The following is a 12081-nucleotide window of genomic DNA, read 5'->3' as shown; positions in this document are numbered from 1 at the left end:
TATACGAGTAATCCTACAATTAAACAGATTATTCTTAAACTCTGTGTTATTTCAAGTGAGACATTTATTTTAGAACGTGTAATAATCTTTTCTCAAAAAGAAACGACACGTTAATAATCTTTTTGGGCAATAAATTAAAGTTTTTCCCATTGACTTATTTTAAAACCAAATTTTTAGTCGTGACCAAACGTGACTAAAACTTCGGATAATTTTATTTATTTTCTCCAATGATCTCTCGTCCTTTTGATTTTCTTCATCTTCCTCTCACTTTCTCCCTCTAAAATCTCTACAATTTGCTTACTTTATTAATAGACTATTATTATAACTAAACACATGATTAAAATGTTCTTAATTATGGCTCGTTACTATATAATGTCACAACCTATTGCAAACATATCTTCATCTTCCTCTTTTCTTTCACTCTTCATATCTTATAATCTAACTACACACAACAATACTTATACCAAAAATGACTACACTACAAGCCCTATCTAGCTTCACAGTCACACCAACGCATGTAATGTCACATGAAAAACCTAATTCCTTAAATTTTTGTTGTCGTCAACCAATTTTTTCTAAAAATCACCCTCTCTCACTATCTCAATCGTCCAATTTTAGCCTCCGATGCTGCTCACCACATCGTTCCTCACTTATTCCTCAACAATGTTTACCGAATCAGTAATTCCTCTCATCTTTTTGTTTATCACTTATATTTGTTCACTTAATTCATAATTTAAGTATATAATTGTAAAATACTCCGTATGTAACAAGAGATCAATTGGTGAAAGTCATAGTTTATACGGAGTAATATTAGTTATTTTATGTTTTTTGACACTCTTAATAACATTCTACTAACTCAATATTTTATGTGTATTATTCTTATTGCTAGGATGAGTGGGTTTCTAGAGATTGAACTCAAAGTAAGGGACTATGAATTGGATCAATATGGTGTTGTTAACAATGCGGTCTATTCTAGTTATTGTCAACTTGGTAAGTGCATACTACTACGTAGCAAAAATATGCATTTATGTTGGTTATATGTTGTGGGTTAGTTGCATACAAAAATTTACTACTACGTAACAAAAACATGCATTTATGTTAGTTATATGGTGTGGTTGCATACAAAAAATTCACTTTTTTTGGTATAAATAAGTAAATATATTAGGTGTATAGGTGACTATGCACATCCTGCTTTAGCCAATTAGGGATAAAAAAAAAAAAAAAAAAAATTAGGAATTTTTAATTTTCATTTTCTATTTTTTTTTCATTATTTTTTAAAAAAGTGTGCATGCAACTTTACAATGATTTAACTTATTAAAAAGAAAAGGAATATAAGTGATGTATTATTAAAATGCTGGTTCGATGAGACTATTTATGGATAATTGACACATCCATTGATGTTTATTAAATTATAAACAGCACATCATGAGGTATTAGAAAGCATTGGTCTGGATGCTAAAACAGTGGAGAGTAACGGTGGTGCTTTAGCGTTGTCAAAACTTTCTCTCAATTTCCTCGCACCTCTTAAGGTACGTATATGCACATTTGGACCTTATTCACTGAATTATACTTTGTATATTGGGCTGTTTAATTTGCATTATTGAGTGTAGAAAGTAAAGTACTCCTTCAGTTGTTTATAAGTGCAACTGTTTGACCGACATGATTTTTTAAAAGTTTGGGTTGAATTTGTTAAAATGATACAGAGTATGTGAGAGGAAAGAGTTATACTGAAAATATCTGAGGGTACACCAGTCTATGTTAGGGTAGGTTGTCAACTTGTCATTGATAGACAGCCCAAACTTAGTGGTGTATTGTTGCAATTTTTTTTATTTATTTATTTTTTTTTGACAAAAGCGTATGTTGCAAATTAACTACTCCTTCGGACATTCAGCCCCTTATTGTTTACACCATTTTGACAATTTTAATATAATATGTAAGATTAATTTATTGGATCCAAATAAAAAGTATAGGTTATAGTAGTTGTAATTTTTATAACAAGTTATGAATAAAATCTAAAATATTTTAAAGAAAATTCCCAAAATTTTACTTTTTAAATGGGGTCAATTGACTCCATTACTCCATTATTTACATGGTACATGTAAAGTACGATATTTCGTTATGGCTTTCACTTAATTGATTCCGCACTTGTGCGCTAATTTCGTGTAATCTAGAGTGGAGACAAGTTTGTCCTGAAGGTGAAGGTTTCTGAATACTCGGCTGCTCGAATATTCTTTGAACATTATATCTACAAGCTACCAAATAACGAGGTTTGATTTCTTCTGGCTCTATTACTAGCTGTTATATATTGTTGTTTAACTTGTTTTAGCTTGCTACTTGATTAACAACTTCCACAACTTTTTATGTAACAGCCGATCCTTGAAGCAAAATCAGTGGTTGTTCTTCTTGGCAAAAATCACCGTCCTGTTCGTATGCCTGCAGAGGTAAAATCCAAGTTACGACAGCTTATGATGCATCAAGAGGCAGGCGCAACGCTTATTGATCATGCTATGTGTACTGCTCCCTCGCCGTTGAACGGGTTGATGACCATTCCAAATGTTTGTGAAGCAACAGTAGGGTCATTTAGAGCATGATTAGGAGCAATATTGATAATGTATGTCGGACAATTTGTGTGTTATAGAAGGTCTATGGAGCTCTGCAATTTGGAATATGTTTTGTAGGATGTGTACTTGTGAATTGTGTGTAGTCAGGGTATGTTATATATATAAATGGATAATAATTGTTACTCCAGTTTGACTGGCACATACATTTATCAACACGAAACTCAAATCAATAATGTCTTTGATTAACAAAATGGGTAGATTAAGAAAAGTTGATATCCGAAATAGGATCTCTGAGATCAAGGCATAATTCAATAAATAGATAATCACTTGAGCTAGTAAACATAGATTGTTGTTTGGAAGTATGACTATTAAGTTTAGATATGAAATTTGATTTATTTCATTTTTTGAAGTGCAAACAATAAATTTAAATCTAAATTTCAACTTTAAATATTTAGAAGTAATAAACAAACTTATCTTATTTATCTCGTGGTGTGACAAAGCATCACTATCCTGAAATCGAATGTGTTCCATCCATACTATTCACACAGACTATTGGCAATTCAAATGATCTCCATTAATACACAACTCGATACTAGCTATCTCTTAAGTGTTCTACAAATCTACAATGAAATAGATTGATATAAACACTGGGGCACCCCAGTTTCTCTTCTTGAGAAACAAGGCTCGTTTCTCTAATGGCATTTATGAAATTATAGCTCATTGAGAATTGTAAAGTAATAGTACTTTAATGAAAAGAAGTGCTGACTATAGCATTCACTCATACTGCTGATGTGGAACCATTTAGACGGTGTGAAATGGTAATTAACGTCGTTCTTCAACATCCATCCAAGCTATCGTTACAACCAAAGTTACTCCACATTAGAAAATTTTCACTTACAGTACAAGGTTCCAGAATTGATTGGAGGATTCCGTCGGAAAACTTGAATGAAAGTGAAGTTTAGTTCAAATCGCTGTATGTAGTTGTCTCCGGATCTCGTCGCCCCCGGCCGTAGTCTTTAACCTCCTTAGCCTTCCCGGTCGCTTTACCGCCAAATCAAATGAAAAACCCTAGAAAAAATGGAGAAATGTTGAGCTAGGCTTATGTATTTAGCTTATATTGGGCTTATGTTTTAGCCCGATCCTAGGTTGTATAAATATACCCTTATACGTAATACACTGACTAAGGATTCACATTCTTGACATGGTATCAGAGCCTAAAACTCTAAAACCTAAAACACTGATTTTTGACAAGAAATTAGGGCTTATATTGGGCTTATTCACATTTTTTCAGTTTTTAGGGTTTATTTAAAATCAGTGTTCACATTCTTGACAAGAAATTAGGGCTTGGTTAACCCTCAAGGGCAGGGTTTGACTTCCACCTCCATTAAAGATGTACCTGCATTTTGATTTCTACGTTGAAGGTTTTTTATTTCCATTGATGGAGGTGAGAGAATGGAGAATGGATGGAGGAAGAAGGAGAACCTATACAGGAGGTCGTGAAGTGGTAAATTCAGGAGGGTAACTCCTTAACAGGAGGGATACCTCGTTAACATTCCGTCAACGAGAATACATAACGCCTGGTAGCTTCAAAATAAACTAGGAAAATGAAAAAGTCACATTTACCCTTAAGTTCTTGCGCGAACGAGTTTAACCCCAGTATCTCAAGAAGATAAACTAGAAATTACCCGATAAACACTATTGATCATCATCATTCAAGATTTTAAGAAATACTACTTTAGGTCTCATGCAATGCACTTCACGGCTATAGTTGAGATTTTCTTTCATAACTAACGTAAAAAAGACTATTACAACAAAAATAATAATAATATAAATTGATTCATAATTTCGTCAATATTTCAAAATTCATAATAAATAATAAATGTTGTATACATTAACTATGCAAGTAACTTTATATTGTGACTATGTACCACAAAATAAGATAGTAAGATTTTAATAAATAAAACCTTTGAGAAATGAATTTAATTAATTTTTACTTCTTTTTCCATTAGAATGGTTACATGTTTTTATTTATTAAAAGTGCATGTTTTCATTCTTTAGATGTGTATTATATTTGAAGTGTTTACATGTTTTTATTTTTTATTTTTTATTTTTCCATAATAAGGTCAACTAGGCCCAACCGAAGGCTCTAATCATATAAAACCTAGCTGGTAATGCCCTAAAGGGGTAAAGGGTCGAATTTGTTCGTTGCTGATGAGAATTGCACCTCGAGGATGTAAGGTTACCACTTGTGCCACTGCACCAAGAAGTCTTCCTCTTGGCGTGTAAGAGAATAAATTCTTATTTGAAGCATACAACACTTGAAATTAGAATCAATTATAACTCCAACTAGCATAATTTTGTTCAATCTACCAATTCAACTGATGTTTATCCTTCCTCTCACTCCTAGTGAGTATAATTTTGTGAGGTGCCGATTAATTAGGGTTACTTCTAATTATCGACTCATCCTAAGTGAAAGAAAGTTAATGTTTTGCAAGAATGTCCTCTGTTTATTTTTCTTGCAACACTACTCGTGATACAAATATATTCTAGTACTATACTTTGACAACAAGTAAGGAAAAATATAGTCATTTGAGATCTTTTAGATTTGCTTCAGTTTAAACTTTTATGAAATTGTAATTTTATAATGTTTACATATTCATAATGAGAAAAAAATAATGTAACGATTAATAATGCGTTATAAGTAAAAAGTAATAATCATGGAAATCCTACATATTCAATAAAAATCAAATTTAATTTATAATAATTTAGCTTAAATAAGATGAATATAACAGAACCTTATTCACACTACATATTATCATAATAAATTTTACCTTTACATATACATAATGTTTACTAATATTAAGTTGAGTAAACACGAGCGATACGTGCAGTGCGCCACAACTTGCCATTTTTGAGGGAGCTCTTTCAATTATTGCTGGTAACATCATGAGAAAAATTATGTAAAAATATATTTTTAAGGGTTTAATGTCCGCACACTATTCTTAAGGGTTTAAAAGAGACAATCAACCTTAATAAGGGCAATTAATTACATATACATTTAAGAGGGTATAATTTAATTTCTAAACACTACTCATATAAGTTAAATTATTAAATCATCCAATGAAAAATTTAGAGACAATTAACATCATATCAAAAGGGACATAGATAAACAAACATATTAAGGATATATTTATCCTTACACTATTCTTAAGTGTTTTCTCATCCTTTCTAAAAGGTAGGGATAAAATCAAATATATTACCACCACATTATTTAGATTGAGAGAATCGGAAAAAAATTAAAGAAAAGAGAAAAGAAGGGTTTCATCTTTCCTTCTTTGGTTAGGAAAGGGAAGGGATCGGAAATGAAACAATTCATTTTCCCTCTCCTTTTCTCTTCCACTTTGTTATCCAAACAAACCGTAGGCATACATACACAATCAAATGCACATATATTAAAAGAGATGAAGTAAATGATTAATGAAAAGATAAAAAAAGTTACTCGTAATAATAAAAGGAGCAACTTGTTCAATAAGTCGAATAAATATTATTTTTATAAGGAATAGTGGACCTTGACTAATAAAAGACAAAATTACACTGACCAACTCCCGGCTGTTCTCTAGTTCTAAAGTATTCCATTCTCCATGCTGGGTGCCAGGGAGTTGAAATGAGAGTGGAAGTAAAAAGTTAAGTGGGTTGTTGTAGTGACTGCCTATAATATTATTGCTACATATTCTTAACATGTTCTCATTGTAATTTTCATGCTTTATATTATTCCACACAAAATAAAATTATAAAATTATATCTCCTTGCAGATATCTTTAATTTACGTCTTGAATCTGTTCTTTCCTTATAAACTGTTAAATTATCAACTCAATCAAAAACATAAACTGACGGATGAAGGCCGTGATCGATTTATTTGCTCTATCATGCCTCTTCGTATATCTGAGAAATAACAGGTGACTTTTGAAAATGACCAAAGTTTGATAGAGAAAAGTTAGTTAGGTAGAGGGAAAGCTAGTATTGCATGGTGTAATTAGATAATTAAACCCATCATTAACGCGTCGTTAATCTTATAAATTAATGGCAGGTATCTTTCAAATCTGGCCTATATAAACCTCACCAACGGAGTATGGAGCATCACAATTTTCAGAAATTTAATTCACTCTCAAATCTCATTCTATAAAATCAAATATTATATTCATCAACCAGTCTAGTTATCCATTTTCATTGGTAAGTTGATTTCTCTTAGTAATGGTTTTTTTTTATATATAATTTTTAGCATTTTAATTGTGAGCTCCAATAAATATATTATCCTTTTTCATTAGTAACTTGATTTCTCTTAATAATGGGTTATTTTAAAAATATTTATTGAGCATTTTAATTATGAGCACCTACACAATTAGAAACATTTTTTTATTTAAAAACACTTTTGAACGATAATAACGATACATTATAAAATTTTAGTACTTATTTCATTTGCATATTTCAATTTTAATACAAAATCGTCATAACATTTACTATCATTAAAAAGGGTTTTAAGTTTTACGATCCTTTCATTTCAAGATTTCAACATTTATTTGGAGATTTGTATAGTAACATTTTTTTTTCTTTTGGCATCAATACTCAATATTGTCGTAACAAGCTTATTTACCAAGCAATAAATCTCGTTATCACTTTAATATTCCATCTTATATTTTCTTTATTTAGTGTGTTTTATGTGATGAATATGCATAATATATTGTATTATTGTGTGATTTATTAATAAGAGCTTAGTATCTCAACAGTGTCTAATTCTTCCTTTGTCTCTATGCATAGGCATATGGGAAATTTCTCAAATTTTTCTGGCATAGTAAGAAGGTAAGCAATATTTCCGACTTCTTTTAATCTTTTTTATATCTCACATCCTTTACTTTTCCATAAAATATTAATCTCAGTATCTTTTTTTATAGGAGTAATTTTTAATCATTAATACCCTAACTACCCTACATTTTTTTATTTTATTTTTTTTGTAAAAGTAAAAGTCAATTAATCTACCTAAAACTATGTGTCGGTCAAAGTATAACATTCAAAAAACAGAGGAGTAACAACATTTAACATGACAATATTTGAAAAGGTGTATCAAGTAGTAAAAAGTAATAGATGATCAATAGTAAAAAAAAGTCAAACTGTGTTAATAATTCTAATACAAAGGAAGTACGATGTAATGGAGTTAAAGTTAAAAACACTTTATGTACTATCTCCGCTAATTTTTATATCACATTTAAGAGGTATTAATAATTGTGATACATAAAAAATTCCTTTTTTACAACTAAAACTTAACGGAGGTAGTAGTAGTAGCTAGATACGGAATTCCTTGTTGAATTTTATTTGTGGATACTAAGTAGTACATATTTACGTTTATAATTTACAGGTTGGAAGGCAAAGTGGCCCTTATCACCGGAGGTGCTGCCGGAATCGGCGAATTCACAGCAAAACTTTTCTCTAAACACGGTGCCAAAGTTATAATTGCTGATATCCAAGATGACTTAGGCCAATCTGTCTGCAAAGAAATAGGCACATCATTAGCCTCATACGTCCATTGCGATGTCACGAATGAAAGCCACGTACAAAATGCAGTAGACTCAACGATGTCTCAATATGGAAAACTCGACATCATGTTTAACAATGCAGGCATTGCAGGTATGTCCAAGCCAAACATCCTTGACATCACTGAATCTGAGTTCAAAGAAATCTTGGGGGTGAATATTATTGCTCCGTTCTTGTGTACTAAGCATGCAGCTCGAGTAATGATCCCGGCCAAACGGGGTACCATTATCAATCATGGGAGTATTTCCTCTACCATTGGAGGTGCGGCATCTCATGCCTATGTTAGCTCGAAACATGGTGTGCTAGGTCTTACAAAGAACACAGCTGTGGAGCTCGGAAATTATGGGATTAGGGTGAATTGTTTGTCACCATACGTGGTTTCGACTCCAATGACAAGGAGCTTCTTTAAGCTAAATGATGAAGGATTATCTAAAGTATACTCAAATCTCAAAGGGGCTAAGTGTACAATAGAGGATGTGGCGGAAGCAGCTTTATTTCTTGCTAGTGATGATTCTAAGTTTATAAGTGGCCATAATCTTGTTGTGGATGGCGGATTTACTATTATGAATCGAGGATTTTGTATGTTTGAATAGCTCAAGCAATAATAATTGTAATAGTCAAGCAATAATAAGGCAATAAAAATAAGGTTTTATGTCCGATTAATAAAAAGTAATTTTCATATATAAGAGCTCAATAAAAATAAGGTCTTATGTCCGATTATCTAAAAATTTTCTTTCAATTTCTATTTTAATTGATGGATGTGTTATTGTTTTTTTTTTTTCAATGAATTTATGACGAAGGAGAGAGAGGGGTTGGAGTGGGGATATGAGGAAGCGGGAAAGTGGAACGGGAGGGATGGGGTGTCGTGGTTTGGAGGAAAGGAAGTGAGGTTGGGTCGCCGGCATCGGGAAAAAAAGGAGGGGATAGTCTCCGACCAGCGGCCGGGTGGCAGGGGAGCTGATTGGGAGTTGACTTATTTAGTAGGTTGTAAGTTATTTAACTTATTAAAAGAAATACTGTAGTATCTTTTATAAATTGACTTATTTTAAGTTAAACAAAAAGTTGGCTTATTTTGAGCTAACCACACAAATGTTAGTTTATTTTCGATAAATGTTCGGTAAGAAAATTCATTTTCATTAATCGGGCATAACCGCATAAGACCTTCTTACTGCTTGAGCTATTGAAACATACAAAATCCTCGATTCATAACAGTAAATCCACCATCCACAACAAGATTATGGCCACTAATAAACTTGGAATCATCACTAGCAAGAAATAAAGTTGCCTCCGCCACATCCTCTAAAGTACAATGAGCCCCTTTGAGATTTGAGTATACTTTAGCAAATCCTTCATCATCCAACTTAAAGAAGCTCCTTGTCAACGGAGTCGAAACCACGTATGGTGACAAACAATTCACCCTAATCCCATATTTTCCAAGCTCCACAGCCGTGTTCTTTGTAAGACCTAGTACGCCATGTTTCGAGCTAATGTAGGCATGAGATGCCGCACCTCCTATAATAGAGGAAATACTTGCATGATTGATAATGGTACCCCGTTTAGCCGGGATCATTACTCGAGCCGCATGCTTTGTACCCAAAAACGGACCAACAAGATACACCCCCAACGCTTCTTTGAACTCGGATTCGGTGTTGTCGAGAATGTTAGGCTTGGATATGCCTGTAATACCTGCATTGTTGAACATGATGTCGAGTTTTCCATATTGGGATACCGTTGAGTCCACTGCATTTTGAATGTGACTTTCATTCGTGACATCGCAATGAACGTATGAGGCTAATGATGTGCCTATTTCCTTGCAGACAGATTGGCCTAAGTCATCTTGGATATCAGCAATTACGACTTTGGCACCATGTTTAGAGAAATGTTTAGCAGTGTATTCACCAATTCCGGAGGCGCCTCCGGTAATGAGGGCTACTTTACCTTCCAACCTGTGAATAATATGAGGATATGAATACCACTTGCTATCCACAAATGAAATTTAACGAGCTACTCAATCTTTCCAATCCTATTTGTTCTTCTGATGAAATCTTGTTAGTATTCGTCATGAAATTCCTATCAAATTTCAAACATTTTTATTTGGTGGAGGTAGTGCTATCCGCTAAGCATGAGCATTAGCAAAATGTCTACCATGCATGGCATTTATGAACCAAGTTATACTTGGTCTAGCGGTAAGGTTTTACCTTCCAATCTTGAGGTAGGGGGTTGAATCCCCACTATAGGCACTTTAAGGGTGGGGGATCCCTTACCCTTCCCCCCTCCCTCTCAAAGTGTCTGACACGCAAATATCGGGCCAAAAAATCTGTGAGGATTGAAGTTCGTCAGGGTCCTTATCCTTACCGTTTACAAAAAAATAACGAAACTAGAAATTTCTTTGATACTACATATTCTTGTAGTAATACCAAAAATACTTTCAGCGGTATTTAATTTTTTTTTATGACATGTTTTAAGCTACTAATGGCAATGGCAGCGCACTATTAAAATGGAGGCGTAGCATGGTCCATACCAAGGGACGAAAATAGTATAAAAATCAATAATAATAGTATAATTAAAAATAACGCTCTTTCTTCTTTTTCTCTTTCTTCTTTGAAAATCCACTAGAGTAATAACAGTATAGAATAAAAAATAACAGTATAAAATCAATGATAACAATATATTTATCAAAAATAACAGTATAAACAAAAACGAAAAAAAGTATTTGGTATGGACCATATCCGATATGGGCCTATACTTACTCTTTAAAAGTAGTCCTATTTTCATCACTTTTATTTTACCCACATGAATAGCTGGTTGAGTTATGTAGTCTAGCATAAAGTGTGTGAGGTATAGTACACACCACTTACATTTCTCCTCTTTTTTCTTCCTTTTTCTCTCATCCCTTGTTAGTAATTTAACAAATATCTAAGTTGTTAGCTGATATAACTTCCTCTTATAGGGTGAATTTATCAAAATTTATTACTACTTTTCAAGTTTTTTAAAAATAAATTTCATACGAATATTTAACTTTTTGTTTCACCAATTGAACTTTCTTTCGCATATGATTCAATCACTCTCTCTCCCAATGGGTACAATATATGTCCAAACTAATAATAATTGTTACAGATTAAATTAGAAAAAGAAAAAAAGAAAAAAATAAAAAAATAAAAATTGCTTACCTTCTCGCGACAGCAGAAAATTTTGAGAAATTTGCCATATCCCTATATATACAGAGAAAGGAGAAATAAGTGAATATCTACATTATCTAAATTTATGATAAAGAGAATTTTTAACGTGTACTCAACTTGTATAACATGTGTATAAAACACTATATAACGAATAAGATGCAATGTTAAAGTGCTTACAATATTACTTGGTAAGCACGTTTGTTATCAGTTACCTTGAAATTGATCGAGTATTGAACTTTTTTAATAATAACAAGATTTTCTCCAAATTGGTGCATATCAAATGTTAAAAGCCTACGAGTATTTATAGATGATCTATTAATATCTAAACTATGAAATGTATCTAAAATTTTTTGTTTCATGTGTACTGTACCCTTTCTTACATTAGTATCATGCTTCATCATCATTATTGAACAATCATTATCCGTTAGATCATAAATTAGAAATACATATAATGATATTTGATCACCAAACTTAATTGAATGGAAACCACATTTATTACCATCTTAGCTATAAATAAATCTGTTCTATGAATCTACATGTATATTTAAAAATCTGTTCTATAAATCTACATGTATACATACATATATATATATATATATATATATATATATATATATATATATATATATATATATATATATATATATATATGTCATCCAAAGCAAAGCTCAGATCACATACTATCAAGTGTATTAATTAAGTAGAAAGTAACTTACCAATAAATATGGATAAATAGATTAGTTGATAAATATTTG

General features: G+C 32.0%; 2 protein-coding genes and 1 pseudogene across 2 annotated transcripts; 2 read left to right on the top strand and 1 right to left on the bottom strand.

Annotated features, from left to right (window-relative positions):
- The first annotated feature begins 890 nt into the window (after positions 1 to 890).
- On the top strand, positions 891 to 2591 carry LOC145619847 (acyl-acyl carrier protein thioesterase TE3, chloroplastic-like). Its single transcript, XM_081674540.1, has 4 exons — positions 891 to 990; positions 1420 to 1529; positions 2172 to 2267; positions 2370 to 2591. Exons 1-4 carry the CDS (start codon positions 891 to 893, stop codon positions 2589 to 2591), a joined length of 528 nt encoding a protein of 175 aa, XP_081530666.1.
- A 1408-nt stretch (positions 2592 to 3999) lies between these two features.
- Positions 4000 to 8757, top strand: LOC145619846 (borneol dehydrogenase, mitochondrial pseudogene; annotated as a pseudogene).
- Positions 8758 to 9324: 567 nt separating this feature from the next.
- LOC145618918 (secoisolariciresinol dehydrogenase-like) lies at positions 9325 to 11355 on the bottom strand. Its single transcript, XM_081673533.1, has 2 exons — positions 11318 to 11355; positions 9325 to 10093 (listed from the first exon to the last, which is right to left on the bottom strand). Exons 1-2 carry the CDS (start codon positions 11353 to 11355, stop codon positions 9325 to 9327), a joined length of 807 nt encoding a protein of 268 aa, XP_081529659.1.
- Between the last annotated feature and the right edge of the window lie 726 nt (positions 11356 to 12081).

The sequence above is a fragment of the Chenopodium album genome, chromosome 27 (assembly GCF_948465745.1).
Source record: "Chenopodium album chromosome 27, dcCheAlbu1.1, whole genome shotgun sequence".
NCBI classification, from domain to species: Eukaryota; Viridiplantae; Streptophyta; class Magnoliopsida; order Caryophyllales; family Amaranthaceae; genus Chenopodium; species Chenopodium album.
This window is presented reverse-complemented; position numbering and strand designations above follow the sequence as displayed.

What these genes read in the sequence shown, in the direction of transcription:
- LOC145619847 (XM_081674540.1), top strand. Translation starts at nt 891, where the DNA reads ATGAGTGGGTTTCTAGAGATTGAACTCAAAGTAAGGGACTATGAATTG. An exon ending in TTCTAGTTATTGTCAACTTG is followed by an intron (nt 991 to 1,419) that starts GTAAGTGCATAC and finishes AATTATAAACAG; the next exon opens with CACATCATGAGGTATTAGAA. An exon ending in ATTTCCTCGCACCTCTTAAG is followed by an intron (nt 1,530 to 2,171) that starts GTACGTATATGC and finishes CGTGTAATCTAG; the next exon opens with AGTGGAGACAAGTTTGTCCT.
- LOC145618918 (XM_081673533.1), bottom strand. Translation starts at nt 11,355, where the DNA reads ATGGCAAATTTCTCAAAATTTTCTGCTGTCGCGAGAAG. An exon ending in TTTTCTGCTGTCGCGAGAAG is followed by an intron (nt 10,094 to 11,317) that starts GTAAGCAATTTT and finishes TATTATTCACAG; the next exon opens with GTTGGAAGGTAAAGTAGCCC.